The sequence below is a fragment of the Zonotrichia albicollis genome, chromosome 14, assembly GCF_047830755.1.
Source record: "Zonotrichia albicollis isolate bZonAlb1 chromosome 14, bZonAlb1.hap1, whole genome shotgun sequence".
Taxonomy (NCBI): domain Eukaryota; kingdom Metazoa; phylum Chordata; class Aves; order Passeriformes; family Passerellidae; genus Zonotrichia; species Zonotrichia albicollis.
The window spans coordinates 16,008,044-16,035,413 of record NC_133832.1 but is presented as its reverse complement, the minus strand read 5'-3'; the positions used below and the strand labels follow the sequence as shown (position 1 = coordinate 16,035,413).

At 47.0% G+C, this 27,370-nt stretch overlaps 1 protein-coding gene and 2 long non-coding RNA genes across 9 annotated transcripts in view; 2 read left to right on the top strand and 1 right to left on the bottom strand.

The window, feature by feature from the left end:
• Positions 1–345: 345 nt before the first annotated feature.
• On the top strand, positions 346–5,430 carry LOC113459426 (uncharacterized). Of its 2 annotated transcripts, none has more exons than XR_012582751.1 (2): positions 346–460; positions 4,511–5,430. It is a non-coding gene; the product is annotated as an uncharacterized LOC113459426 (long non-coding RNA). The 2 variants fall into 2 exon arrangements; XR_003380635.2 differs by having other exon boundaries at positions 427–554.
• On the bottom strand, positions 503–12,731 carry LOC141730896 (uncharacterized). Of its 6 annotated transcripts, none has more exons than XR_012582749.1 (7): positions 12,129–12,731; positions 7,086–9,002; positions 6,620–6,828; positions 6,213–6,340; positions 2,265–2,370; positions 795–897; positions 503–714 (listed from the first exon to the last, which is right to left on the bottom strand). It is a non-coding gene; the product is annotated as an uncharacterized LOC141730896 (long non-coding RNA). The 6 variants fall into 6 exon arrangements; XR_012582750.1 differs by having other exon boundaries at positions 503–664; XR_012582746.1 differs by having other exon boundaries at positions 503–897; positions 7,086–8,549; positions 8,826–9,002.
• The window catches only part of BRWD3 (bromodomain and WD repeat domain containing 3), a 47,769-nt gene continuing 32,178 nt past the window's right edge, over positions 11,780–27,370 (top strand). Inside the window, exons 1-6 of the mRNA XM_074551780.1 lie at positions 11,780–12,032; positions 12,118–12,176; positions 12,323–12,352; positions 12,606–12,665; positions 20,188–20,338; positions 22,375–22,473. Coding sequence (XP_074407881.1) covers positions 11,996–12,032; positions 12,118–12,176; positions 12,323–12,352; positions 12,606–12,665; positions 20,188–20,338; positions 22,375–22,473 — 436 coding nt within the window. The 5' untranslated portion in view covers positions 11,780–11,995. The remainder of the gene's footprint in view (positions 12,033–12,117; positions 12,177–12,322; positions 12,353–12,605; positions 12,666–20,187; positions 20,339–22,374; positions 22,474–27,370) is intronic.

Here is a 27,370-nt window from a genome sequence, read left to right as displayed (position 1 = left end):
GGAAGAGAAATTCTCTGCAGCTGCCTGTGTGGCGCGGGGGGTGGGGGGGGTTTAAAAAATAACACAGATTTTTGTTTCTTTCTTTCTTTCAGGGCAATTTTCCTCCCAATTGCTGGAAAACTGAATGCTAAAAAGCTTCACAAGTGGGAAGGAAAAGGGCAGTGTGCAGCAGTTCCAGCCATTCCTGGGTTTATTAGTATTATTATTTCCTTTCCAAAGACCAAGGGGGGAAAAATAGCCCCATTACCCCGCGCATCCAGCGCGCCCAGCCAGCCGTGAAAAGCAAAGCAAAGCCAGTGTCATGGCAATGGCAGATGGCACAGAGCGGGAATGGGAGCGGGAATGGAGCGGGAACGGGAGCGGGAATGGGAGCGGGAGAGGGAGGGAGGGCTCCGGCCCCGACCTCGGCGCGGACCGCGCTCCTAATTAGCCCCGGAGCAGGGACTAATTAAACCCGGAGGTAAGACAAGTGATTACTTTTCCTTGCAGAGATGGAGTGCAGGAGTGACGTGGACGGAGCCGGAGCCGGTGTTGGAGTCGTCCTGACATCAATGGTAGGGAAGGATTTCAATCTCGGCTCATCCCTCCCGCGCTGCCGGGAGCAGGGAGCCGCAGCAGCGATTCCCTGCTCTCCCAATGAGCAGGGGCTGCAGGGAATGTGGGACTGCAAGGAAATACCGATGGGAAGGAGAGAGGCAGCGTCTGGATGCTGTGCTGATGACGTCAAAATGTGACAGCCTCAATTATTAGCATTATTTGGCACCCAGGTATCCAAAGTACCCCCTTGAACTCACCCAGGGTCAGAACAGAAACTCCTCTTCTCTCCTCCATAGTTGTTTTGGAATATTTTTTCATGCTCCATAACCTCATTCCTTTTAATCCACTTTTCCTGGTTTCCTATAGAAGAAGCAGTTGAAAGTAAATTATTTTCACAGCCATTAAACTGGGTGCAAAGCTCTCAGAAAATGGGATATAGGGAGGAAAATTATAATATAATATAATATAATATAATATAATATAATATAATATAATATAATATAATATAATATAATATAATATAATATAATATAATATAATATAATATAATATAATATAATATAATATAATATAATATAATATAATATAATTATAATAGAGAATTATACATTATATAAGTATTGTATTATATAAAATACAGCTATTCTATAAATGTATTTATTTTTGCACTGCAAGAACTGGAAGTCCAGAGCTACTCATGCAGCTGTGGTTGCTGACGATTCCTTCTGGGATGTGCTGGGCTTTCCACAGTTTTTACAAATGGCCTGAACTTTGCAAAAACCACAGGAAAACCTGTGGCTGTGGAGCCTTTGGCACTTCTCTGCCCATTCCCAGGCAGGTGCTCTGTGCCCAGCACACACACGCTGGGCAAGCACAGTGCCAATGCAGGCTGCCTCTGCTCGGCTTCAAACAGCTCCAGCCCTGCCCTTCCTGCTGGAGCACTGGGAGCATCTCTCCACCTGGAGCATGATCCCAGTCCCTGGGGATCAGTGGGATTTCCCTGGGGATCAGCCCCTGGGGATCAGTGGGATTTCCAGAGCAACATCCCCCTCTTGCAGAGCATCATCTGGATGATTCAAACTCAAGCGTTGCCGGATTTCTGCTGCCCAGTGAAACACCAGACAATTTGTGTTTCTATTTTTACCCTGGATTAGTCAAGGGTCGCTGCAGGACCAGAGCAGGGGTGCTGGGCTTTCCATGGCCTTATGCTTCATCCCATAAATGCTCCTGGCCTTTGGCAAGCAGGAGAAAAGCCTGGCAGGATGGGGATGACTCCTCTTTGCTGCCAGGGTTGGATCTCTCAGCAAAGAGCTTGGCACAGCTCACGGCCTCACCCCACCACTGCACTGCCCATCCCAGCCTCCCTCACACAGAGCTGGTCAAAGTCACCCACTCCAGCCTAAAAAGCATCCAGGATTATGAGAAAACTTGGGAACATCTCCCCAGCAGCACTGTGGCTGAATCACCACAGCTCCAAGCTGGCTGGGATGCTCATGGGATAAAAAGAGCCAAGGAGAGTTTGGAATTTCCAGAGAAATCTCTACATTTCCACCTGTCGCTTTTATTTAATGCAGAAACAAGGGAAAACAAACTGGAAAGAACAAATGTGGAAATGGAGTTTGGGATTGTTGGAAAGGGATGGACTATGGCCATGAAAAATATTAGCAATAATTAGTCCCAAATCACTGGGGTGAGCTGCAGATATTGATAGTCTGGCTCTCATATACATCAGAATGCCTTGTAGTTATCAGCAGCTTCAGGGTTTTCCTGCCCTCCAGCAAACACGTTTTTCCTTCTTCTGGAGGTCTGGTCATTTTCTGTTTCATTTCATTGCTGAGAGAAATTAAAATATTTCTTACATCTGCATCAGCATCTGCTAACAGGGAATTCAGGAAGCTGAGAAAATATTATAAAATACATAAACATAAAAATATATACATATAAAAAATAGGAGCTTCCTCCCTGTGTTCCCTGAGCACATGAAGTTGCTTCCAATGCACATTTTATTTTAAGGTGAGTTATTTTGTTGCCATAGTGACATCATTCAGGTTTCCAACCGCTGCCGTGTTGGGTTTTCTCCCAGGCAAGACTTGTCACAAGCAGTCACATCCCCAGCCCCTTCCTGGGCAGCAGCTTCCCAGGGGGCTGCAGGATCCCCTGGGATCCCAGCCTGCAGGATGAGCTGCCACCACTCCCTGCACAGGCACAGGGGGACAAGGACCTGGGGGAGCCAGAGAGGAGAGGCAGGCATGGAAAAACTCTGACCAAAAGGATTTTCCTCTGCTCATTCCTTATCCTTCCTCCTCCACCCATGCAGTGCTGTGAGAAGGTCAAAGAACCCGGTAGCTTTATTAATTAGCACTAATTAATACACTCAGCTGCCTCTGGTGTCACTGTGCTCATCTACCCCAGGCCTTGACACGGACAAGAATAAACCATGTTTGCCCCCAAAAGCTTAAAATCTCTGTAAATCCTATTTCTTGCTGCACAGGTGTCTCATGGATTAATTTTATTACAGAGAGAACTGTACTAAAATAAAGGTTTTAAATACAAAGGTCTGTAATTATGTTAATAGAGATGTAAAGAAATGGGTTTCTCTGGTAAGGGAATATCTGTGGGGTTATTTGGTCAAATGGACTCTGTAAGTGTATTGGAAATTAATATTTAATTTTATGTATTTTTATATTAAATATTTAAATTCATTGTGTTATTATGATGCTAAAGACTTTTAATGGAAAATGCCTTTTTTTGGCTCTAATTAATTTAATTAAAGCAGGCAGAGTGTGCCTCATTAGCCTAAAACCTATTTCATGGGTGCCAGGCCCTATATGTAACTGAGAGCCAGGGTGCCTGTTCCACTGCAAGACCAAAAGGAGCTCAAAAAACAACAAAAAAAAAAGCTGTTTCAAAGGTTTTCTATGTTTTTAATTTTAAATAAATCATTCTCAGATTTTCAAATCAAGGCTACATTCCCATGGCAGACCTGAGCCCTGTGTAAGCCTTCCCAGGATTGCAGCATCTGGCTAAATCCAGCCCAGATTAAAGCAAAGCTTTCATTGCACAAACTCTCCCTGAAAGGAGCAGGATGCACTGATCACGGGAAGGGACAGAGCAGGGAAGTGCAGGCAGAGGATAAGGAATGCCAAAGGCAGCAGCAGGGTCCAGAGGAGGGGAGGCAGAGTCCTGTGCTGCACCAGGGGCTGGGGCACTTCTGTGCACAGGGAATTTGGGAAGCAGAGCCACTCCAGCCACGGCCTTTGGTGTTCCTGAGATCACCCCGGCTCCCTGATGGAAACCCTCTGGAACACAGCCTGGTCCACAGCTCAGCAACAGCCCCCACAACAAGGCTCTTTGCCTGCAGAGGTTTTAGCCAAAGCCATTGTTTTAACACCCTGTTTTAATATTTATTTCCGAATGTCTTTGACTGGGGGAAGGGTGGAAGGGGCTCCCAATTTAATTCCATAATCCCCCTAAGCCTTGCTTAATGCACTCACTCTGCCTGGCCTCTGTGAATTCTACAGTGGTGTTTTGGGTGGTTGCAGCACTGCACTGGAAAATGTCCCATCATTTATTTTGCAGCTATTTGAGGGAAATGATTCCCAGGGCTGGAAGCCTGGTTGTTAAATCCCTATTGCCAAAGGAAACAAACTCTGTCACCCAGATGGGGCTGGACCTCGGGGCTGCCACGTGGATTCCTGAAGGAGGTAGCTCAGAGTCCAGTTGAAAACTCCCAAAATTAACATTAAAGCAGGAGCAGGAGGCTTTAGCAGTTGGTGAAAAATGTCATTTTTAGCTGAGGGGTGGGTGGGGCTGCAGGGAACAAAGCAGCTCTGGGACACCCACGTCCCCTGGGATGAGTCCCCCAAGCATGGCCATGGCTCACCCCAACTGCCCTTGGCTGGGAGGGATGGAAGTGCTGCTGGAGGGAAATTCCAACAACAGATTTTGTCCTGCTGCTTTCTTCTCCTGACAGGGAGGGAGTGCTGCAGCCTGGTTTGTTTTCCACATGTTCAAGAAAGACAAAACAATGCTTTCAAGAGTCTTGATGCATCTCATGAGCCTCTGGTCTCCCTAAATCCCTCCCTCAGGTCTCAGCTCCCAGGATTTCTCCAATATCTGCTTGAAACCTGCACCAAGAGCACAGCGTCACTCTCAATGGGATTTTTCCATGCCTCATTTCAGGATGCACTGTGTCTCCCATGGGAATGTTCTTCAGCCATTCCAGAGGCATCCTGGAGTCAGCAAGGCCAAACCCCCAAACACAAGGGCATGGGGGGCAGGCAGAGTCCATAGGCAGCAGCAAAGTCAAGATGGAAGATGGGTTTGGAAGAAAGTCAAGGTCTGAAAGGTGTTACCTGCAACAACCTCAGTCAGCAAGCAGGAGGAAGGAGCAAAGAGAGGAAAACAATGAAGGGACTGAGATCTGCTGGCTGCACAGAGCAGGAGGGAGAAGGGTGTCCAGAGACATCAGGAAACACATGGAGAGAGGAGGATCCTCCACAGGAAATGGCAGATCCTTTGGACTTCAAGGACAATGTGGAGAACAAACAGGAGAAGCTTTTTTCCACCTCTACACCATATTCCACACTTACACCATTATTAGCAATGATAACAAAGAAAACCTCAGGGAAATAAGGATGATGGCACAGTTCTGGCCATGTGCCTTCACAGCTTCACCTATGGTGGTTTTCCAGCAGAAACTCAACCACACAGAACTTGGGGACTTCATAAACTCTTAATAGACTTTTATTGGTGTAAGAGAAATGAAAGGGAACAGCCAACAGGGCAAGAACTTGCAGGTGTTGAAAACCACCTCACTGGAAATTAAATTAAATTAAATTAGTCCTTTGATTAAAAAAAAAAACCACTTTAAAGGACCTTCCAAGAATGTAAGGCCTCTCCAAATCAAGATGACACACAAAACATTGTAGCAGGTTATGTCTCAAGCCCTAATAATTTAAGGCCAAAAATAAAAAGAGATTCTGAAATCTGAACTCCTGAGGACATCAGGGGAAAGACTTTTCCCAGAGATACAAAACTGGACAGCCACAGGAGAATGTGAATGTCCATTAACTGATGGAAGTGCAAGAATTAAATTAAATACGGGGTCACTTTACTGCAGAGGAATTTATGGAAGCTTCCATGTTAAAGCTTTTCCTTATGAGGGATAAGAGGGAGACATCATCCAAATTGAAGATCACAAGAAGAGGCTTTATAAGCAATAAAAAAAGATAATGGGAAGAGAATTCCTGTATGGGACAGCACTTTGAGAAATGTTCCAAAATCCCATCCTTGGATTCCATGATCAGTGACATAGAAAGTTCATTCCCAACTCACACTCCTGTGAGCAAATTTACACAGTACAGTTTTCTAATCCATCACCTCATGCAGTAATTGAGAATTAATTTTATAAGGCTGTATTTAAAGAGTATTAATGAGCTTATTTACAAAGTCTGCCTGTTAGAGATATCAATAAATAAAAAAAATTAATCAAAATGTTTTATAACCTTTTATTTCAATAAAAGCAGTGCTGTAAAAAACCCTACTGAACTCCTTCGAAATAGTTCTAATATTTTTTGTAGAATGAAAAATATAATTAAAATATAAAAATCCTCAAAACTTTATGGAAAAGGGTATGGGATACAGAGGGATGTAATTTTATTAAAATTGTTTACTTAGCTGAGGGAGTTACAGTAAAATTTGCATATCCAGGGAGAGAGGTGATGAATTCCCAGCTGCAGTCAGATGCTTTGTGCCCAGGCTTCCAAGAGAAGCCAAAAATGCAGGAGTTGGCCCTAAAAACCTAAAAAAATCACAAAGAAAACATCAAAGGATTATTTAAAAATATTTAGCAGGACTTAAAGTTGCTGAATTAGCCCAGTAGTGATATCAGGTGGTATTTTTGGGGTGAGATCCTTGTGCAGGGGACCCCTGGACTGGCAGCAGTCAGGGTACATCAGGAGAAGCTGGAAAAGGTTGGGAACAGGGAGCTTGATCCCAACCAGGGGCCACAGGTCAGAATGAGCCCTTAGACAGGGATTGTGCAGGGTGCAGAAGTGACACCAGCAATAACAAAACCTACCTGGTCACTTACACCCAGTGGTAAATTTGCTGCTATAAAACTTGGGGGTTCCAGGCACTTTGAGTGCAAAGTTGGAATTCAGAGATGCTGGGGATGGAGCTGACATTGATATCATTGCCCCAGTCCTTCTGCTGCCAGAGCCCAGAGCACACAGGGACACAGAGCCACCCCTTTTCCCGTGGTTCCACCCACAGCTGGATTTGGCATTTCTGGGTGAAACAGAGATAAGGAGAAATGTTTAGATAATAGTCAGAAATGTCACTACTTTGCAAAGCAGGCAGATTCAGCTCCCCAGCCGCAGCGGGGCTGCACGCACTGATCCCAGCTCCCAGCAGCTAATGGCTGCCATAAGGAATGGGAGATATGGATCAGCCCACGGAGCAAGGGATGGCACTGCTCCAGCAAGGTGGAATTTAGGCTGAATGGATTTTAGGATCCTCAAAAGGAAAAAACTCATCATATTTACATCACCAGAACAAGTAATTTTTCAACAAGACGAACTGCTGCAAGACAGAATTTAGAAACAAAGGCGAGCGGCGTCCTGGCTCGTCCTCCATCGCCTTCTATGGGATAATGCCGCTCCCAACTCTTGGGTGTCTGGCACCATCTAGAGGAATGATTGGAACGATGCAGCAGAGAAATTAAATAATAAATTATTAAAAATAGCCAAAATCCTAGAGCAGATCTTGTGTAATATCTAACAGCTATTTAGATATTATTTAACAGCTCTTGTCGAGGAAGAGAACCATAGGAAGGAGTGGGAACTTGGAGATTTTTCCTGCAAAAACAGGATGTTGGTTTGCACACACAAGCCCTGCACTCCAGCAACTGTAATTAGTGCTAATTATTTTGCATCTCATTTATTTTTTAAAATAAACTATGATATCAAAATTTGAGGTTTTTCTGTGTAAAGATCTTAAAATAAGCTTGGACTTTTCAATACTCCTTTAATCACAGCTGTGTAGCACAAGGCACCAACTCCTGAATCCCTTCTGAACAACTCTTATTTTTGAATCAGCTAAACAAAAACTCAGATTTAATTTAACTACCATCCTTATTTGTCATTTACCTCCAGATGAAGGACCCAAGATGAGCAGAATGTTCATAGAAATCCTCGTGGGTTGCTTCCAACTCAGGGGTATTTTATGAAATGTACACAGAAAATATTCTTAAAAAAAGGCCAAAAATGCATAATTTGTACTAGTGTTTAAATCCAGCTGAATTCAGGCATGTGAATTCTTAGCTACATTTACTGAAAAGGTACAATGCAGGTAAACCCACCACACCTGCACAATCCCACTCTAAACTTTGGGGTTTTTTTGATTTTAACTGTACATTTCTGGTTCTACTAAACCACAATTCTGTTTCCACAGACGGCTAAAGCAGAATTTGGCTCATGAGGGCAAAATAATCATAAATAAAAAATGAGAGAGACACCTTTACCTGGTTTTACATGGTAATTGTGGGAAAGTTCATTTAATTTTGTAGTCAAATTAAACAGGGGGTTGAGTTTTACTTTTAACTACAGCTGAGAGTAAAACTCCCTACAAAACCAAACGGGGAGAAGTGATGGGTATTTGAATGTCATCAGTTCCTACTCCTAAAATCCCTCAAAAGCTTTCATTTTTTTTCTTTAAAGAGCAGTATGGAAAGAAACAGCTACAATCCAGCTTCTTCCTTAAAGCATCCCTGCTCCTGAATCCTTCCGTGGCTCATTAGTCTGTTCTCCCTCCTCCTGCCACCAGCTGCTGCTGGCATTTACATAACAGAGCTCTGCTCTGAGGAAAGATGAATCAGCACATCCATAAAATCCTGCTTTCACTCTGAGATTTACTATCACCCTCAGCATGCTGCTGCTTGGATGCAGAGGATCTGGAAAAAGATGAGTCATGGAGCTGCAGAATCCACGTGTGGTGGGGAAATGGAGCTCCTGGGGAAAGAGAGGATGGGCATTACTCACCATGCATGACTCCTGGAGGGAAAAACCCAGGAAAGGTGGGAAGAGGTATCGGTAACAGCCCTTGGAGCAGGCTTGGGGAGTAATGGAGCAACTGGGAGAGGGTGAAGGAGGGGAAGCTGGGGTGCCAGGGAGTCAGGAATGTCGGGAAGAGGCTCAGGAGTGGCTGCACAGCAGCACAGTCCAGCCACAGCCAGGCTGAGGGAAGCTCCCTGCAAACTGTTTGGGAAGGAGGAATGCTGGTTGTACCTGCACAGCTGTGCCCTCAGCACACACAGCACACATCCAGGGCATTCCCAACACTCCCCTCCTTATGCAGGAATCCATCTGAGCCACGGTGTGGAGCAACACACAGCATGGCCAAGCACTGACCCAGGGTCCTGGAGTGAGCACCAAGCAAGGAGCAGCCAGGCTCCAGCTGGAAGGCTGCAGGAAGGACACAAGCAAGACATGGACAAGCTTACTTTGGGAGCATTTTCTATCCCAGGCTTTTGAAAGCCCTGTTTAGTTACTGCAGAAATCCCCATGGGCTCTAGAGAGGCCCAAACACAACAATCCTGCCTGGTGCTGCTGCAGCTTCACCTGTGCCACCCCCAAGCTCAAATGAAAGCAAATCATGAGTACAGAGATTCAGTAAGGCACCAAAAGGTGCCAGGGAAATGTCACATTCCTAAACAAATACAGAATCATGGAATCCCAGAATGGTTTGTGATGGAAGGGGCCTTGAAGCCCATCCAGCCCCACTCCCTGCCATGGCAGGGACACCTCCCACTGTCCCAGGCTGCTCCCAGCCCTGTCCAACCTGGCCTTGGGCACTGCCAGGGATCGGGGCAGTCATAGCTGCTCTGGGCACCCTGTGCCAGGGCCTGCCCACCCTCACAGGGCAGAATTCCTTCCCAATATCCCAGCCAACCCTGCCCTCTGGCAATGGGAGGCCATTCCCCCTTGTCCTGGCACTCCAGGCCCATGTAGTCTTTCTCCACCTTCCCTGTAGGCTCCCCTCAGGCACTGGAAGGCCACAGTTAGGTCACCCTGGAGCTTCTCCAGGCTGAACAACCCCAATTGTCCCAGCCTTTCCTCACAGCAGAGCTGCTCCATCCCTCTGACCATCTTGGTGCCTCCAATAGATTTGCTCCAACAACTCCATGTCCTTCCTGTGCTGGAGATCCCAGGGCTGCAGGTGGGGTCTCACCTGAGCATGGATGTGGATTTGTTGGCACCAAAATGCACCAGGACATGGTGCTGGCCACTATTTATGGAGCTGTTTTTCCCCTGACATGGAATTCTGTTCAGCTCAGGAAGATGCATTTGTACTTTCAGGACATATTATAAAACATCATCTGTGTTTTCTCCTTTGCCTGCCCATTATTCATGAAAAGATGAGCTTGCAGGTCTGGGCTCTGAAGACAGGTGGGACAAACATTACCTCCTGGAGAGTGGGATCAGTGTGTGCTTCTCTTGGCTGGGAGTTCATTCTGAGAACAGCAGTTTCACTCTGTCTCTCCAGGGAAGCTCTGCAGCTTTGGAGCCTCTGGGGTCCTGCTGGGAAGCTGGAGAGCTGTTACTATTGGGAAGCCACTGGAATTTGCAGCTTGGTGAGGCGGCACCTCGTGTTTGTCCACTGAGAGCTGAGCAAGGAACCTGCCCTGAAAACATTCCAAGAGTATTTGTTTGGAGCCTACAAGATAAATGGAAAGGGACTTGGGACAAGGGGGAATGGCTTCCCACTGCCAGAGGGCAAGGTTAGGTGGGGTATTTGGAAGAAATTTTTATTGTGAAGGGTCTGAGGCCCTGGCACAGGGTGCCCAGAGAAGCTGTGGCTGCCCCTGGATCCCTGGGAGTGTCCAAGGCCAGGCTGGACAGGGCTTGGAGCAGCCTGGGGTAGGGGAAGGTGTCCCTGCCATGGCAGGAGTGGGACTGGATGAACTTTAAGGTCCCTTCCATCAAACCATTCCGGGATCCTCTCAACAGTCACTGAGAACTCAAGAACTTCAGAGGACGATGAAGAGGAAACAGGGTCCATAAACCACCCAGTTAATCCAAGCTCCTGGCACAAAATAACTTCCACAGGTGGATAAGGGGCAGGCGAGTACAGGTGAATTATGTGGAGCAGCTTAATGCCAAATCCCCAAATTTTTCTCCCTGGGTGCCTGGAGGCATGCTGTGGAGCTGCCAGCAGGGACTGCACCCTGACTGCACAGCAACAAAACTGAGCCACTGCTCCACAGCAAGCCCAGTCCTGAGCAGCTGCTATAAATATGTGCTCAATCTGAATTTATTCTTAATATTACCAGAGCATCGACTCACAGTGATTCAGCTCTTGGTGTTCCAGGCATGAGGAGAGGCTGTCCTTTGTTATGCCATGATGACAGTGGTTTTTACACTGGAGTTCTTACACCAAATGTCAGGTACTTGAGATAAAATACAATTCACTTCATGTGTTTTAGCAACTCATTGCTCAAGTGACACTGATTTCAGGAGCTCTGACAGGATGCATCCCATGGAAAAACATTTATTTCCATTAAAACTATCTATTCTGACCCAGACCCCTTTGTTCCTTGAGGACAGGTGCTGTATCCATCACATTGGAATTTTCCGGTCATTGGGAGCAAATATTTTAACTCCTAAAGCCACCCCAACCTGAGGCACTTCCCTGCAGCCAGGCCTTGTTCACCGGGAGGCCGGAAGGCGCTGTCGCCTCCCCACTGAGCAATCCTGTGTCCCCTCCATGGCACACGCGTGGGCTCCATCCCCCTACCCTTGACAGGATCTCTAAGATTCCTGAATCCCTTCATATCTTGAAAACTGCTTCATATGAGGCACACATGGGCCTCCATTTCCCAGGCGCTGCCAGGGAGGAGGACAAGACCGAGAACACTGCGGCTATGAGGGCTGGGAAGGGCTGAAGCCGTGAGGGCCGGGGCAAGGACACCCGGGAGCGCTGAGGGCGGAACCCGCGAGGACAGAAGCCGTTAGAGCTCCCCCGTGACGGCTCCCGGGCCCTCTAAAGCACAGCCCGGCCCAGCGCAGCCCCGTGACGGTGCCCAAACGCCTCGGGCACATCCCGGCTCTCCGGGCCCGGCCCGGCCCGGCCCTTCCTCTTCCTCCTCCTCCCTCAGCCGCCGGCCGGAAGTGGCGGGCGCCCCCCCGCGGCGCGTCACCGCCCCGCCCTTCCTGCCCCCCCGCCCGCCCGGCGCTGCCGCGCGCGCCCCCCGGCGGCGGGCGGCGGCGGTGCGGGCGGTGCCGGCGGCGCTCGGTCCGCGGAGCCGCGATGAGCCCGGGCGGGACCCGCGCCCGCACCCGCACTGGGACCCGCGCCCCGCACCGGCACCGCCGCTCCGGCATGAGGCTGCGCCCGCACTAGGAGCCGAGTCCCCCCGGGGCGCCATCCGCCACCTCCCCTCCCCCTCCCGAGGAGGATGGCGGCGGCGGCCGCCCCGACCCAGCTGGAAGCCGGTGGGTATCGCTGGCGGCGGGGGCTGCGCTCCGCACCCCCTCCGTTCTAACCGTGTCTAACCCGCTCTCCCCCTTCCCTCCGCAGAGCTCTACTACCTGATCGCACGGTTTCTGCAGTCCGGACCCTGCAAGAAATCCGCCCAGGTGAGCGCGGAGCCGGCGCTCCGGCCGGGCCGGGCGGGCGGCAGACGGGACGGGACTGGACGGGACGGGGCGGCGGAGCCGCTGCGCTGCGGTCGCCGGACTCACGTCCTTTGTGTGTGTGTGTCTGTGTGTCCCTGTGTCCCCAGGTACTGGTGGAGGAGCTGGAGGAGCACCAGGTGAGGCGCCTGCCCCGGCGGGACGGGGGAAGCCCTCGGGACGGCGGGGTCGGCGTTTGCCCTGCCCCGTCTAACCCAGCCCATCTCCGCCCGGGACACCCGGCGGGAGCGCGGCTGCCCCGCGGCGGGGCCGGGGGCAGCGGCCGGGGGGCTCCATCCCGGGGGGCGCGAGCGGGTACCGGGGGGGGGGGCTCCCCGGGGAGGGGTCGCTCGGGCTCTGACGGCCGCCCCCGTCCCCGTGTCCCTACCGCAGCTCATTCCGCGGCGCCTGGACTGGCAGGGCAAGGAGCACCGCCGGAGCTTCGAGGACCTGGTGAGACAAGTTTCACTCTTGACTTTTCCGACAACTTCCCTCCGCCCCCCGCGCCGCCGCCGCACCGGGCGCCGCGTCTCCCCCCTCGCCCCGTGTGTGTTTCCCCCCCCACTAGGGCTGCGGGCTGCGCCCCGTTGAGGCCGCGGCGGGCCGCGGGGTGCGGAGCGGAGGGGCGGGTGGGGGGCGGAGGCGCGACGGGGCCGGGGGCTGCCGGTGAGACCCCCGTGGGCCGCCCGGTGGCACCGGCGGAGCGGCCGCGCCGCGCTATTGTGGGGCCGGGGGTTATCCGAGGGCACGCACCGGGGCCCGGCGCGGCCAATGGCGCTGCGCCTTACAACGCGGGGAGCGGTGCGCGGCGATGTGAGGCGGCCCCTGATTGGCTGCGGCAGCGCCGCGGCGGAGCCGGCGGGGCGGGGGGCGCGGGGCGCGGATCCCCCCCGGTCCCCCCGCGCCATCGCCGCCGCCTCGCCCGCGCCCCCGGGGCTGCCCCGCTCCGGGCCGGGCTCGGCCGCGCTGCCGTGGCCCGGCTGGAGGGGACGTGCCGGACGTGCCGCCGGGCCCGGCGCTGCCGGGCTGGGTCAGGGATTCCCGGCCTGCGGCGGCCTGCGCGAAACCCGCCCCTCCCCGCGGCGTCTGGGCCTGCTGTCAGGCAGGAAAGGAGGGGTTAGGAAGTGTGGTGTTGTGGCTGTTAAATGCCGGTGAAATTCACCGAGTGGCTGTTTTGGCTAAGTGCTGAACCCTTGAATGTGTGTCATTGAGGAAGGTCAGTCCCTCCGCAAGGCCGGGGCTGGGGGGTGGCCCTTGGCCCCGCACCTCGAGATGTGTCTGTGTGAAAGTGACAAAACTGAAGCTGTTCCAGTCCTTTTCCAAAGGGTCCGGGCGGCCTTGCTTTCATTTCTGGGAGCTCTGGGCAGTGACGTGTGGCACTGATGTAGCACTTTGCAGTTGGACGGCTGTAAACTTCCCCATAGCGTTTATAGCCCTGGTATCTGTGCCCAGCGCTGGCACTCACCTGCCAGGAATGGGAAGCACGTCCTGGCCTCTCCCGCTCCCATGGAGCAATAGTGACGTGGGATTTTGCCATGGCTGTTGCTCATACTCCTCTGCATCTGGCTCGGGAGCTGATTTGCCACTTTAGCAATATTGTAGAAGCTCAGGTGTGGACAGAACTCTTTGTGCCCAGAGCAGACCTTTGGACCAGCTGCCTTTCCCTTTCTAAAGCCTATGCAGAATTTCAGGTGGAAGCTGGGCTTCCTCACACCTCTTGTGGATAATTCTGGGACTGTAAATCGAGTGAGCAGACATAAAATAAGTTCTGCATTCAATAGATTTTGGTACTCTATGGTATTCCTAGAGAATCTGAAATCTAGCTGTGGGCTGTCTCAGGTTTAGTGTGGTACTGCACCCAATATCCAGGAAGAATATTAGCAGTGCCGCTGTGCAGTCTGGTGTCAGACAGAGTAGTTTTGCATATCCCTTTGATTAACATATAATTTTTTTCCTTTCATTCTCTGTAGCACATATATAAAAGCCTTAAAACCTTAATTTTTTTTTTAAATATGTGTGTGAACATGTACTTTTCTTTAACATTTCAGAAACGGGAGAAAAACCATTTTGAAGTGAGTTTTGGAGTTAATGGGAAATTTCTTATTTCTGTGTAAACTCATATAATAATTGAATTTAAGATTTTTTTCCCTGTGTCTTAAACTAATCAGCACTAACCCATGCTTTTAGTTTGCCCATTTATCTAGTATTATTTGACTGTTTCTCATGGTTTACAGTAAGCACCAGGATTATGAATGAATCATTACAGGTTGATGCCAGGTGGGATGAGCTGAGTTTCTGTCTGAATTCTCAGAGTGTTAAGGATATTGAAGAAGGGCCTTTTCTCCCTCGTTGCTTAGGGTTTGCTGTGTTTGGAATTTGGACTTTTGGCTGCATATGATTGTTTATTAACCTGAGCTCCTCGACTTCAGGGCTGGCTGGATGTCTGAATGCCATGTTCAGAACAGATCCAGGGTTATGAAGGACACAGAGCACTCCAACCTTCTTTTTAATTATCTCAGGCACATAATGAACCAAAATTAAATTGGAGATGCCAGCAGTTGGAGGTAAAGGGGCTTTTTTCAACCCATTTCTGCTTTTTACAGCCAGAAACCCAAAATCGTTTACAATCTCAGCTGGGTGATGCAGCTACTCTGGTCAGGCAGGTAATTGAATTTGTGAGAGTTTACAACCCAGAGAAGTCTGATTTGTTTATGTGCCCAATATTCAGACAGAGTATTTCTTGTTCTGTTGTTTCAGCTTTGTTTTCCATCCTCAGTGTGGCTGTTCAGGTTCTGAGTGGTGTTTTTCAGAAAATGTGCCAATACTGTAACCACTGAGTGTGCTGTTACCGCTCCTGGGCTTTTGGGAGTGATAAAGATGGAGCAGCCCAATGGCCACTGGATGGTTTTTATCTAGGGAATGTTTACTCCCACTTCACTCGAGTTTTTAGGCAAGAATCTGAAAGCTCACTGAGATTCCTTTGTTCCTTTTTTTTTTTTTTTTAATAAACTTAATATTTTACTTTAAATATCAGGTATCACAGGGCAGACGAGTAATTTAAGACACGCTAATAAGAATTGTACCTATGGAGCAAAACCACACAGAATGCAAGTTTACGTGCATTTGTGTTCCCTTTGTTTTTTCTGTTTATTTTCACATTGGAACACTTTTTTGCCTGCAGCATGTGTCTGGGTAATCACAGAGTCACAGAGTGTCCTGAGCTGGAAGGAACACACGGGACCATCAGTGCAGCTCCTGCCCTGCACAGATGCTCCAACAATCCCACCCTGTGAGCGTTGTCCAAACCCTGCTGGAGCTCTGAGAGCCTTGGGGCTGTGTCCATTCCTTAGGGAGCCTTTTCAGTGCCAAAACACCCTCTGAGGGAAGAACCTTTCCCTGATCTCCACCTCAATGTCCCTGACACAGCTCCAGCCATTCCCTGGGTGCTGTTCCCTCTCTCAGGGAGAGAGATTGGCGCTGCCCCTCAGCAGGAGCTGCAGCCCCCAATGACTCCCCTCAGTTCCCTCTTCTGAATTCTCCAGGTGTACTCCACAATGGTTTTATTTTCTCACTGGTGGTCTTGAGACACGTGTTTGTAAAGGGGAGGGTCCATGAATCCCAGAATCCCAGACTGGTTTGGGTTGGGAGGGACCTTCAAACCCGTCCCATTCCATCCCTACAGTGGGCAGGGACACTTTGCACTGGACCAGGTTGCTCCAAGCCCTGTCCACCCCGGCCTTTTGAAGGTCTGAAGTGTGTCCAGCTTGCAGGCAATTAGTGCTCTGGTTTAAATGAGCCACAGCAGCTCGGTGTGGAGTCAGCTGCTCTACAGATGAGTCGAGCTGAACGACTCCGATTATCAGCACAGTCTCCAGTGACCTGCTGTTCCACATTATCTTTGTTTATTCCTGATAAAGGTGACTGGCTCTGCTCTGGTTTTAAGAACTTTCTGATGGGCTGAGTCTTCTGGCTCAGCCTGGTTTGGTCTTTGTGCTGAAAAACACGTAATTCCAGGCAAAACAGAAAATCAGCTGTTGTTGGAGAGTGGGGAGTTTGCATCCATGAGCGGCTGTGCTGGTATGGAACAGCTTATGGGATTTGGCTCCGAGTTCCTGCCTTGCCCATCTGCATTGATTTAAAACTAGCCCTGAGTCCGAGGTGCTGGTATTTATAGATCCTGCCAATCCCAGCATTAGCAGAGCAGAGATGTTATGGTTTTGTCACCTCAGGAAAATGTCATCTGTACCTTGGTTGTTCCAACCTGTTCTCTCTGGGGATCCCAGTGGGTAAAGGCCTTTTAAATTCCAGTCTATTTGCATATTGCTGGCATCTTGTGCAGGTCCAGTGTCTGAGCTTCCTTTTGCTGAGATTCTCTATTTGAGGTTGTCAGTAATTTCCTGCTTGCTCAGCTGCCTGGGCCTCTTGGCCTCCTCCACTGCTTTTTGATACAGTTGTCAATGGATTCTTAACTGATGGTTATTTTGGCAAATGAAGGAAGTGTTGGATGACTACCTGGAGGAGAGAAATCCAGTGCTGAGACCCAGCTGGGCCTGCCCAGCAGGAATGGGGACAGAGCAGCCTCCCAAGGGCCACGTCACTGCCATGTTCCAGTCTGCAGCTCCTGCCTCCAGTCCGTGCTTTGGGGAGATGTTCCACTGGGCTTCCCAAAAGAGATTGTTCCCAGAGCTCCCTGGTTCCCATCTCTGTCAAAACAGACATCTTACTTTAAGCAGTAATCACAAAGAGTCTTTTTTGGGTTGTTTGTTCCCTTCCTTGGAGGAGGAGTTGTCAACAGCTGTAGAATCACAGACTCCTGATTTGGAAGGAACTCACAAGGATCATCAAATCCAGCTCCTGTCCCTACACAGACACCCCAAAAATCCCACCCAGTGCCTGAGAGCATTGTCCAAACAGGGATCAGGGTCACACCAGGGGATTTGGTTTCAGGGATCCAGAACTTCTTGTCCCAGCTCATGGTCTCTGAGTGATGCTTCCAGCCACAGGACCACGAACAGGTTCAGGGGTTGAATTTCTCCCAGCCCTGACGTGACTTCACTAATAGTTCTTTCCTTGTGCTTATCACTGGAGCAGCTTATCTCAGCCTGGCTCAAGCAGTCAGGACTGGGAGAGTTTTTTAAAAAGGATAGATTGGCTTCACTTAATCTTTCACTTTTTAGATGCCTTGTACCTGTGTGGTTACTGTGTCAGAGAACTCATCTGGTTCTATTGCATTCTTGTGCTCTCATATTTTAACTTTTATAGGATTTTTCACATCCTAAGGCAACAAACCATATTTTCTTTATGATTTATCCCAAGATGCAGCATTTGTTCTCACTTAGCACGTTTTCAGCTCTGCGTTATTTTAACATGCATGGTTTGGGCCTGTATTACTCATCTCTAATTTTTTCCAGTTTTCTGATTATTTTCTAAAATATTTTCTAATTATATTTCAAAATATTTTCTAATATATTGGAGGAGCTGGTAATATCCTTGCTGCTGTTTCATTTTGCCACGTGGGATTTGGACAAGCACACACTAAGAGGTGTAGCTGTACCTTTGCCTTTTTCCATCCTTCTTTTAAGGAAAATCTGATCTGGGAAATGTTGGTTTTTTCAGCTGGATGTTTGCAGCTTTCATGTTCTAGAAAAATACTTAAAATCCATTTACAACTCTCTCAGAGGTGAAAAGAAGGATTTTTGATTCAAGTTCTTCTGGGAACCTGAAAATAGAATTGCTTGTTTAGCTCTGGGCTGTGATTTAAGCATTTTTTTCTGAAAGTTATTATGGAAAAAAGTCACCAGGAGAATTTGCTGCTCTTGCTGCCTGCCTATGGAGCTGTTTGTTAGTAACAGCAGTGCTAATATTCAGATTAAGGGCTGCTTATTTGGGGCTGTTGTGGGTTGTAGAAACAAGGAAATGTGCAGGGAAAGAAAGAAGTGAGATCAGGGAATTCTGTCAGGCCCCACGTGTGTCAGTGTTTGCTCTTTGCTGTTCCAGATAAAACTGTGCCTTCATCTTTGAGCCACAAAGTCCTTTTCCATTTCAGAGGTAGTCAGGAGTGCTTGTGGAGCACCTTGGGCTCTGTCTCTGCAGTGGGATATTTGCTGCCAGCCTTAATTCAGCTCCTTCCTAGGCATGGAATAAGGTGAAACTGCCAAACCAGCTCCAGGGTGAACAGGGCAGTGTTTGCTGTGCTACACTGGGAAAATGGTTTGGATGTTTTACATTTCCAGTGTGAATGGTATGGTTTGGGGGTTTTTGGTGCTCTGGAAGTAAAACTTCAGAGCTTCTAGGTTGGTCTTTTTGATCTTTTAACCTTAAGGTTGATACATCACTGTTGGCTGTTGGTGACTGAGGGGCTTGTTGCTGGTTATCAGAGATGGAAATAAGAATTTCATATTCAGATTTTGCTTAAATGCAGATTCTCCCTCTAGAACTTCCCTTTCAGAAATCTTACACACTGAAGGGAGACTACTGCAGCATTGTAAATTATTTTGTAGCATAAGCATATTTACAGTGTTAAACTTCTGTTATATCCCATCATTTACAGTGAGACACAATCCATGCTCATACACTGAACTTCACTGGTTGTACCACTGGGAAGGTGCTGATATAATTTCAGAACTCTGGTTTTAGGGAAAAAAGCTGAAATGACTGGAGAACCCTGTCAGTGCAGGAGAGCGTTCACAGGGTCATTCCTTGGTGCTCACTCACAGGATGGAAAGTCTTGGAGTGAGAACATGGCAATGCCTTCATCACACTTCTCATTCCTGCACTGAAAAAATGATGATTCTGGATCCTTAGATCATCATGATTGATGAGATGATTCTTTAAGCAGCAGTGACTGAGAGATGAGTACAGGGAGGAACCTGTCTCTCCTCCAAGAGTTCCATTCACATTGGAAGAGTTTTTAGTCATATTTAATTAACTGGTTTTAGTCATATTTAATTAACTGGTAATTTGTATATTTAATTAGATATATTTCCCTTTTTGGTTAAAATCTGAATTATGGGACAGTCTTGATCCATCTCATGGTGCAGGTGGTGACAGTATCCAGCCCTGCCTGGCTGTGCTGGGTCCTGTAGCTCCACTGCTGTTGCCCAATTAGAATAAAAAAATTCCCAACAACGTGTACTAATAATCTGTTGGATGACACAGTGAACAATGTTTTGGCAGCAGGGCTGAGGGAATTACAGACCTTTTCCTCCTTCCTGATGCCTGACACTCCCTCCCTCTGGTGTGCTGGGGCAGGAGCTGGGCACATCCCTGGCACCTGATCCACGGGCAGAGGTGGGTTGAGCTGTGTGTGCTGTGTCAGAGGAGCTCTGACGGGCAGAGCTTTTCCTGCCAGTTTGTTAATATGGGAGTCAGGCAGTGCAGGACATTCTGGATAATGAGGCACAATTTGTTTGTTGTTTGAACAGACTGGCAGAAAAACTGTTGTCACTCAGTCTCTGTCCAAAGGGAAAAATAAAGGATGTTCTCCCAACATGACAAAATCTTTAAGACATGTGGGTCTTAAAGATACCTACTCCCAGGAGCTGGGAAGTGGAGACTGAGTATTGATTTTAGGGATTTTAGGTAATTTTTAAGGTTTTTATCCTTTTGCACATGTGCTTCATGCAGTGATGTCAATGCAAGAGTGTTTCAGTTAAGCAAAAGATGGGAAGAGAATGAACTGATAGGTAAAAAAGGCTTTAAAAAAGTTGTTTGAGTAGAGCACTGCACTGGGGATTTTTGTTTCTTGTTAAGGGATATCCTAAATTTACAATTAAGCTGTTACAGCCTGAAATTTCTGGTGTGGCTTTTGCAACACTCCACATCACTTTAAAATGCAGTATAATTAATGTTGAGGGGATTTTCAGGGGGCTTAGGCTTGGTTGCAGTAACTTTACACCTAAATATGAAGCAAAGTGCTGCCAGTAGAAGGAAAAATAAAGCAGTTTTCAAATGCCTGTGTTGTTTGTGTGTTTAGGTGGCTGTCAATGCACACATCCCCCCAGATTATCTCCTTAGGATCTGTGAGAGGCTTGGACCCCTCTTGGACAAGGAGATCCCCCAGAGTGTGCTGGGGGTGCAGACTTTGCTGGGTGTCGGGCGCCAGTCTCTCCTGAGGGCAGCAAAAGGTGAGAATCTCAATTTATCTGGGCTTGAATTCTGTTTTAATGATTAACCCCCTTTTGTTGCCATTCCTGTTGGGATATCTGTATGTTTGCTTTAGCCCTGCTTTGTCTCCTGTGCTTGCCAGCTTTTTTCTTCCTAAAATGCAGTTGTTGCTGGCCCTGTTGGATCTATTTTCTTGGGTTGAAAATGCCATTTTAAGCAATTCTTGCCTAGAGTTGCCTGATATTATTACTTCCTCTGCCTCCTTCCCCAGTGTGTTGGTGTTTGTGTAAATTATGTGAATGGGATTAGGGGTTTGATGCATCTGAAAAATTCCATTTTTTCCATATACATTTACACACATCTGTGTCTAAAACCACTGAGCTGGGTTATTTTTCAGCCTGGCTTTTTCCATTCTTTGACTCCCTGCCTGTGCAGACACAGGACAGGGTGGTGGCATTTGGGGCAGCATTTAGGGAGTAGCAGAAGGCCAGGCTGATTCTTCAGTGACAATTCCTGCTTCAAGTTAATTTAAAAGCCCCCATTCCTTTCATGAAGAGAGCCCCAGTCCTTTTCCCTTTGAAAAACTCTCTCTGCTTGAGAGAATGATCCTGAGAGCAGTTTTGTGTTAGAACTAAAGAGATCTGAGAGCCATCTGCTATTGAAGTGATTCCTCCTTTCCCTCCTCACTCCATGCCCCTGCCACTTCCTCCCTGCAGGAGCCAGAACTTCCTTGATCCTCTGATGTGCTGATTCAGAGAGCTGGGATGTTGCAAGATTTTGTTGTAGTGAATTAAATGAGCTGGTGGAAAAGGATCACAGGGCTGGAGGTGACACAGGAGGAGGAGCATCGTCCTGGGAGGGGAGGAGGGATGGCAGAGCAGGACCTTCCTGTTTTGGTGGCAATTGAGCACTTAATTCCCTGCATCCTGTGAAGTCACACCGTGATGCTGACGAGCATCTGCCGATCCATTGGGTATCTCCTGGAGGGATGAGCTGTTCCCAAACACGTTGCCCTACAGAGTGTTGGGACTGAGTCTTGTTTTGCCTCTGCTTTGCTGTAATTAGGTGCAGAAATTCAGGTTTGCAGAGAAACATTCCTTCCCTTCACACTCAGTTTGCAGCTTAGAAGCAAACAGCAGCAAAATGTAAAGAGAAAATAAACATTTTTCTGCAGGGGAACAGAAGGGTTTAGGTGGATGGATCTATTTTAGGAAGTCTGAGTGCTGTTTTTAATGAGTATCATTTAATACTCTGTGCAGCAGTTTGGGGTTTAATCAGAAGGTGCTCTCAGGAGCCTCTGAGTCACCTCAGCTTGTGCACTTTGTGTTCAGAGACCTACACGGTGCTACACAGATCCACCAACCTGCGGCACTGTCCTTCTGTTTCAGCACTTACTCACCGTGGAAGCTCATTTCTCTCCCTCCAGATGGCCAGAAATGGAAGAAATCCAGGTCTAATTTCTGAGGCACTTTGAACAGTCTCAGAAAAATCACTATTGTTCTAGAGAGGAGCCTCTCTGAGGCCAGTTGGCAGCAGCGGGCTGGAGAGTCTTTAAAGAGAACAGTCCTCACTTTAAAACAATGATTTTTTTTTTTGGGGGGTGGGGTGCAGAGGAAAATCTGAAAGGAGGGCGCATTGCCACATATTGCAGGAAAACAGATTTATTGGAAAAACCCCTCACTTCTCTCACTTTTAGGCAGCAAAATGTGAAATCTCAAATGTGCAGTTCCTAAGCAGAGGTGCTTTAAGTGTTGGCATTGCAGAAGGAAAACATGGCAGAGTTCAGTTGGGCCTCAATATAAAGTGCACCCACTTTTAAATTCACTTTTTCTCTCCATGGATTTAGAGTCAATAATCATCCAAATTAAGCAAAAATAAGTTAAAACCATTTACAGTGACACTGCTGGGAAACTGGAAATCAGAGTGGCAGTCTTTTAATGAGGAATCTGACAAAGTGTTCAATCAGACAGATCTTACTCTGGGCTGGTGGGAGTGGTGCTTGATCTCTTGACTATTTAATGTATTGATTATTTCTTGTCCCTTGTCACTGGTGCAGACTTCAGACACACGCTATGGAAAGGATCTGCATTTGCAGCTCTGCACAGGGGCCGACCCCCCGAACTGCCGGTGAACTACGGGAAGCCACCAAACGTGGGTGAGTCTGCGAGTCCATAAAAGTTCCTTTTCTCCTCTCTGTGTTTATTCCTGCCCCACAGAAAGTGCCTCTCACTGACTAAAACACTACTCTGGGTTTGCATTCATGTTTTCTCTGACATGTCATAATGAATTAATCTAAAATAGGTCTCTCCCTGACAATAGGATCATTTTTGTGTTATTCAGACTTGGATTTTCCACAGTGTGTGTAGCCATGTTTTGGTTGTTTGGAGTATTTTTTTATGATGCCTCCATAATATGTACATGTGGTTGTAAGATTGGATGGGCATGGTCACAGGAGCATGGGATCCTGGAATCATCATGGAATCCTGGCCTGAGCAAAGCGTCTGGCTCCCAGGGAGCTTCTTTGACTCAAGAATTCCTTTCAGTTGCATTATGACAGAAAACAGACTGCTTGCAACATCCCTCTCCAAAAAGGAAATAATCACCAAAGCAACATTTGTGTTCCTTCAGCCTCAGTTGTCCACACAATTAGATAAAGAACTTGTATAAAACTCAGATATATGTGGGCTCTCAGCTTACATCTCATCACAGAGCTGCTCTGTTTTATATAAACTCAAGTGTTTGCCTTGTATGGTTTGAACTTTCATTAACTGCTTTTATAGCAAAAAAAAAATAGATTCTTGCAGGCATAAAAGTAAATCCTGGTTTGTTTCTTTTTAGGGCATTTTATCTCTGTGCAAATGGATACATTTTCCTGCTTTGTCAGGGTGCCCTTTCACTTATGAATCCTTCCTCCCTTTGGAGAAGCAGGGATGGTGCTGGCAGTTTTCTATCTCTGTATTTATTATTTTAGGCTGGTTCTGCAGTTACTTTACTGCAAGCAGTTGTGCTGATGGATTACTAATAGTCTGAATTGTAGATTTATTGAACACAACTCCTCTGGTTGTATTTCTGCACGGATTCTTGGATCAATTCTTTCATCAGACTGGGTGTTTTTGGAATATGTGGTATTATTAATGATGCATCCTGGCAGATTGGACTTCAGCATTTGTCATGCTTTCATAGCAAAGGACTGTGCTGCTTGCTTGGTAACTATTTAGTGAATTAAAGAACAGAACAATTGTTTTGTTTGGATGTTTTAATAATTGTTTCTTTTTTTTAAGAAATGCAAAGATATTATATGGAAAAGGGTCTTTCATAGCCAGGAAATAATTTATATAGGTATTGATTCCTGGAAGAATACAGTCCTTGGTGTAGCTACATAAACTACTACGAGGAGAGGAAAGTGTACATAAATACTAAAATAAGGAATTTACTTCAGGCAGCAGTTTGATTTTGGGATTCCTTGTGCATCCTGAAGAGGAAGTCAGAAAATTCTTTGTGTTTTTGTGGAAAATGGGTGTTTTTTCCCCTGGTGAGTGGTGCCAGCCAGAGATGCTGCAGTGTGTGTGTCTTAAGTACAGGATGAAGTGTGCCCGACCTCTTTGGTATTTTGGCATAACTGTGAATTCCCACACTGTGCTGGCTCAGGCACATGGACTTTTCTGGAATTACTTGCTGAAGGAATTGGGCTGAAGTAAAAGACTCCCATTAATGTGTACTCAGGAGTGAGATGATTGTTTAGGTACCTGTGCAGAGGGATAAAGATGGTATAGAATAAGCAGCCAGGAGTATTCTCACATCGTTTCCCTTCCATTGATAAGGATTTAATCTTTCCATCATCAATTCTGACAGAATGGGGGTCACTGATGGGATTAACTGGGAGGGCCCAGCTGCAGGACTTGGGAATCGCAGTGATTTCCTTTCCATGTGGTTGGGATGGAACCTTGTGGTCCATAATCCAAAATGAAAGGTTCTGCACAGTGGAACTGGAGCAGGAAATCCTTGTTGCCTTTTCCCAGCGCGTTTGTGCAGAGCTGGGCATCTTGTGGCTGGGGGAGTCTCTGGGAAAGTGCTGAGCTGTGGAGCTCATTCCCGGGGCTGTGGTGATCTGCTGGAGGGGGACAGGGAGGGAAAACCCTGGCAGAGCTTCCTGCTGCCAACAGGATGCCGAGGAGGAGGAGGAGAGTCTGCTGGAGCCTTTCTGGGCAGATTTTGCTGTAGTGGAACTTTCAGGGCTCCCTTTGTGCTCTCCCAGACAGAAAGTGGAAAGACTGGTCATGCAGTACCTCAGGACTGGGAGTGATTCCCCTTTGATAAACCTGCTTTTGATGCTACTTCGGTTTTGTCAGGGCTTTTTTTTTTATTTTTATTGCAGGCAGCTCAGAGCAGATTAGAAAGAAGGTTATTTTCACTCTTTAAGAGCTGCTCTAACCTGAGGATGGAAATCTTTCAGTGGGCAGCTGTTGTTAGTGAAAACAGCACAAAATTTGGAAGCAGAGGGTTTTAAGCACAGTCTCAGTGAATAAGCATTTCAGCTGGGTGGAAATTCACAGCCAAGGTGGTGCAGGTACCTTGGGCCTGCCAAGGAGCAGCGCTGGGATGAGGGATGAGGTCAGGAATCGATGGTGGTTGTGCTGGAAATGAGTTCCATGAGGTCAGCAGCGCCCAGAGCTGGAACAAGCTGTGCTTTCAGTGCTTTTCCTGGGTCCAGGCTCTTTGTGGCCCCACAGGCACTCTCTGAGAAGGTGTTTCCATGTGGGAGCCAGCTCTGTTTGTGTGCTGGCATTCCTGTGAGGCTTTGTGTCTCTCCTGGGAGTGGCACCCGATCCCTGCCCGGGTTTGTGATGAAGGCAAAATCCAGATCCTCATTCCAAAGTCACACTGCTTCTTGCAAGGGGGAAACAGTCTGATGGGAGCTCATCACCCCTGAGAAACTGATTTTAAAACAGACATTTGCACCAGTTTTCCCATTTTCTAATTTTCCTTGCAAAAAGTGAATCCAGACAAGGTTTCTAGGGAGAACAGGAATTCCAGCTGGTGCTGCTCAGTGACTTTGCCTTACTGAAATGCTTGAATTCCTTCTGAGGTTGTGATTTAACTTTGAAGTCTGGGCTTTGTCTGACGATTGTTTTTTAAATCCAGTTTTCACTGGTGGGTTGCTGTTGCTGGGTTTGGGGTTTATCCTTCCTAGGTGAGCTTTCTTGCAGGGGTTCTTACATTGTGCTGTTATCTGTAGTAGAATGTGAGCTAAATTGTGATTTGGGAATTGCCATTGACAGCTTTTAAGCACTGCAGTTTTCCTCAAGGTGTGGCCTTCCAGGACCACAAAAAGAGAAAAATGCCTGTATTTCACAAGTTGGTAGTTGGAGGAGCTGAGGTGGCCCTTCAGCATTGGGACAAAATTAACTTTTCTTATCAAGAAGGCTGGATCTCCTCCCTTTTAATGGGAAATAACTGTCTTGAAAGTTTTTCCTGGCAGGGAATAGTGAGGGGGTGGACTTGGCAGCTCTTACATCCAGTGTGGCATGAAATACATCAGTTAATGAGATAGGTTAGTAAAATTTTTTTGGGTTACTAAGTTGCTATTTCTCCATATGGGAATTGTTGGGTTTTAGTGCTTTGGGGCCTTAGGAGGACAATAACTTCATTGTGCTGTAGAAAGGAAACTTGACAGGGATTTTTGTCATGTGGGGGTAATTCCCTATTTAGATATTGTGTATTAATCTTCCTAAAAATACAGGAATGGAGAATGTTTGCTTTGTTCCTTTGAAGCAGTGATAGGGTTTTTTTTGTCCAAAGATGCTGTTGCCTTGATAAAGTTGTTGCTCCTCATGGCTCGACAATAGTTCTGGGTGTCTCTGATTGAAGCATTTCATAAACAGGGCTTTTTATTTGGTAATTATCCATGGGAGATGGAGAAGTTTTATCCCCATTGTGCAAATAGGGAAATAAACATAGAAAAAAAAAAAAAAAAAAGAAATTACTTTCATATCCGCTGAAGCTGAACTGATTGCAAGGCTGGGAATCGACCGGAAAAGTGAGGTGCCAAAAATTGTGGGATTTTCGTGCCTTTTGGTGCTTCCTTCATGGGATTTACAACAAACAGCAGTGGTAAATGCTCAGAAACATTGCAGGGGGACACAGAAAACATTGTGATTATAAGGAATATTTTGACATGAGATTATATCTTTTTGATTCACACAGTTCTTTGTGTGGTTAAAAAAACATTCAAAGCCATTTGAAATTGCTTACAGGCAGATACACTGTTATTATGTGTTTAAATATATAAATATATATGTATTGAAATGGTTGAAACCTTGAAAGGCACAGCAGAATCACCATGTTGCTGAATGACTCCACGTCTCTGTTGGCACACAGGGCAGGGAAAGGGAGGTGTAATCTTTTTAAGAATTCAGCTTTTAAGCTGTCATATTCAAAGAGTAAATAAAATAATGTGTAGGCAAAGCTGAGGTACCTTAAGCATTTATCACTGTGTGATCTCTGTGTTAGAGGTAGGAAAAATATAAAATTTCAGTTTTATTTTGCTCAGGGTGACAGTTTGGTTTAACAGCCCTGTGTAATATTAGGTATCAATTGAATAGTAGGTAGGTAGTAAATTAATTTGCTTTAGTGTGTTTTGCTTTTTAGTATTGCTGAATGTGTGTTTTTACATGCAAAGCAAATATTGACTGAAGGTGAGGTTATGCTGGAGCCTGATGGCTTTTGCAAGCATCTTTTATGCAGCTTTTTTTCCCTTGTGTCATGTTTCAGTTGCTTTGAGTGATTAAAAATAATCCACATTTCAGAGCCTAAAACTGAGTCACAAAAATGCTTTCTTTAAAGCCGGAAACAATTTCTTTTCCTTGCTTGTGTGTAAATACTTCAATGGTATCAATTTACACCGGGAGTTACGGGTTAGGAACTCTTTGAAATGGCACTTCTTGACTTTGTAGATTAATTTTTTAACGTATTCCATGATCTTTTTTTTGGGTAGATTGGCAGTGATATCATGAGACAATTAAGAAATGGCTTGAGTTTTTCACTAGAGTTTT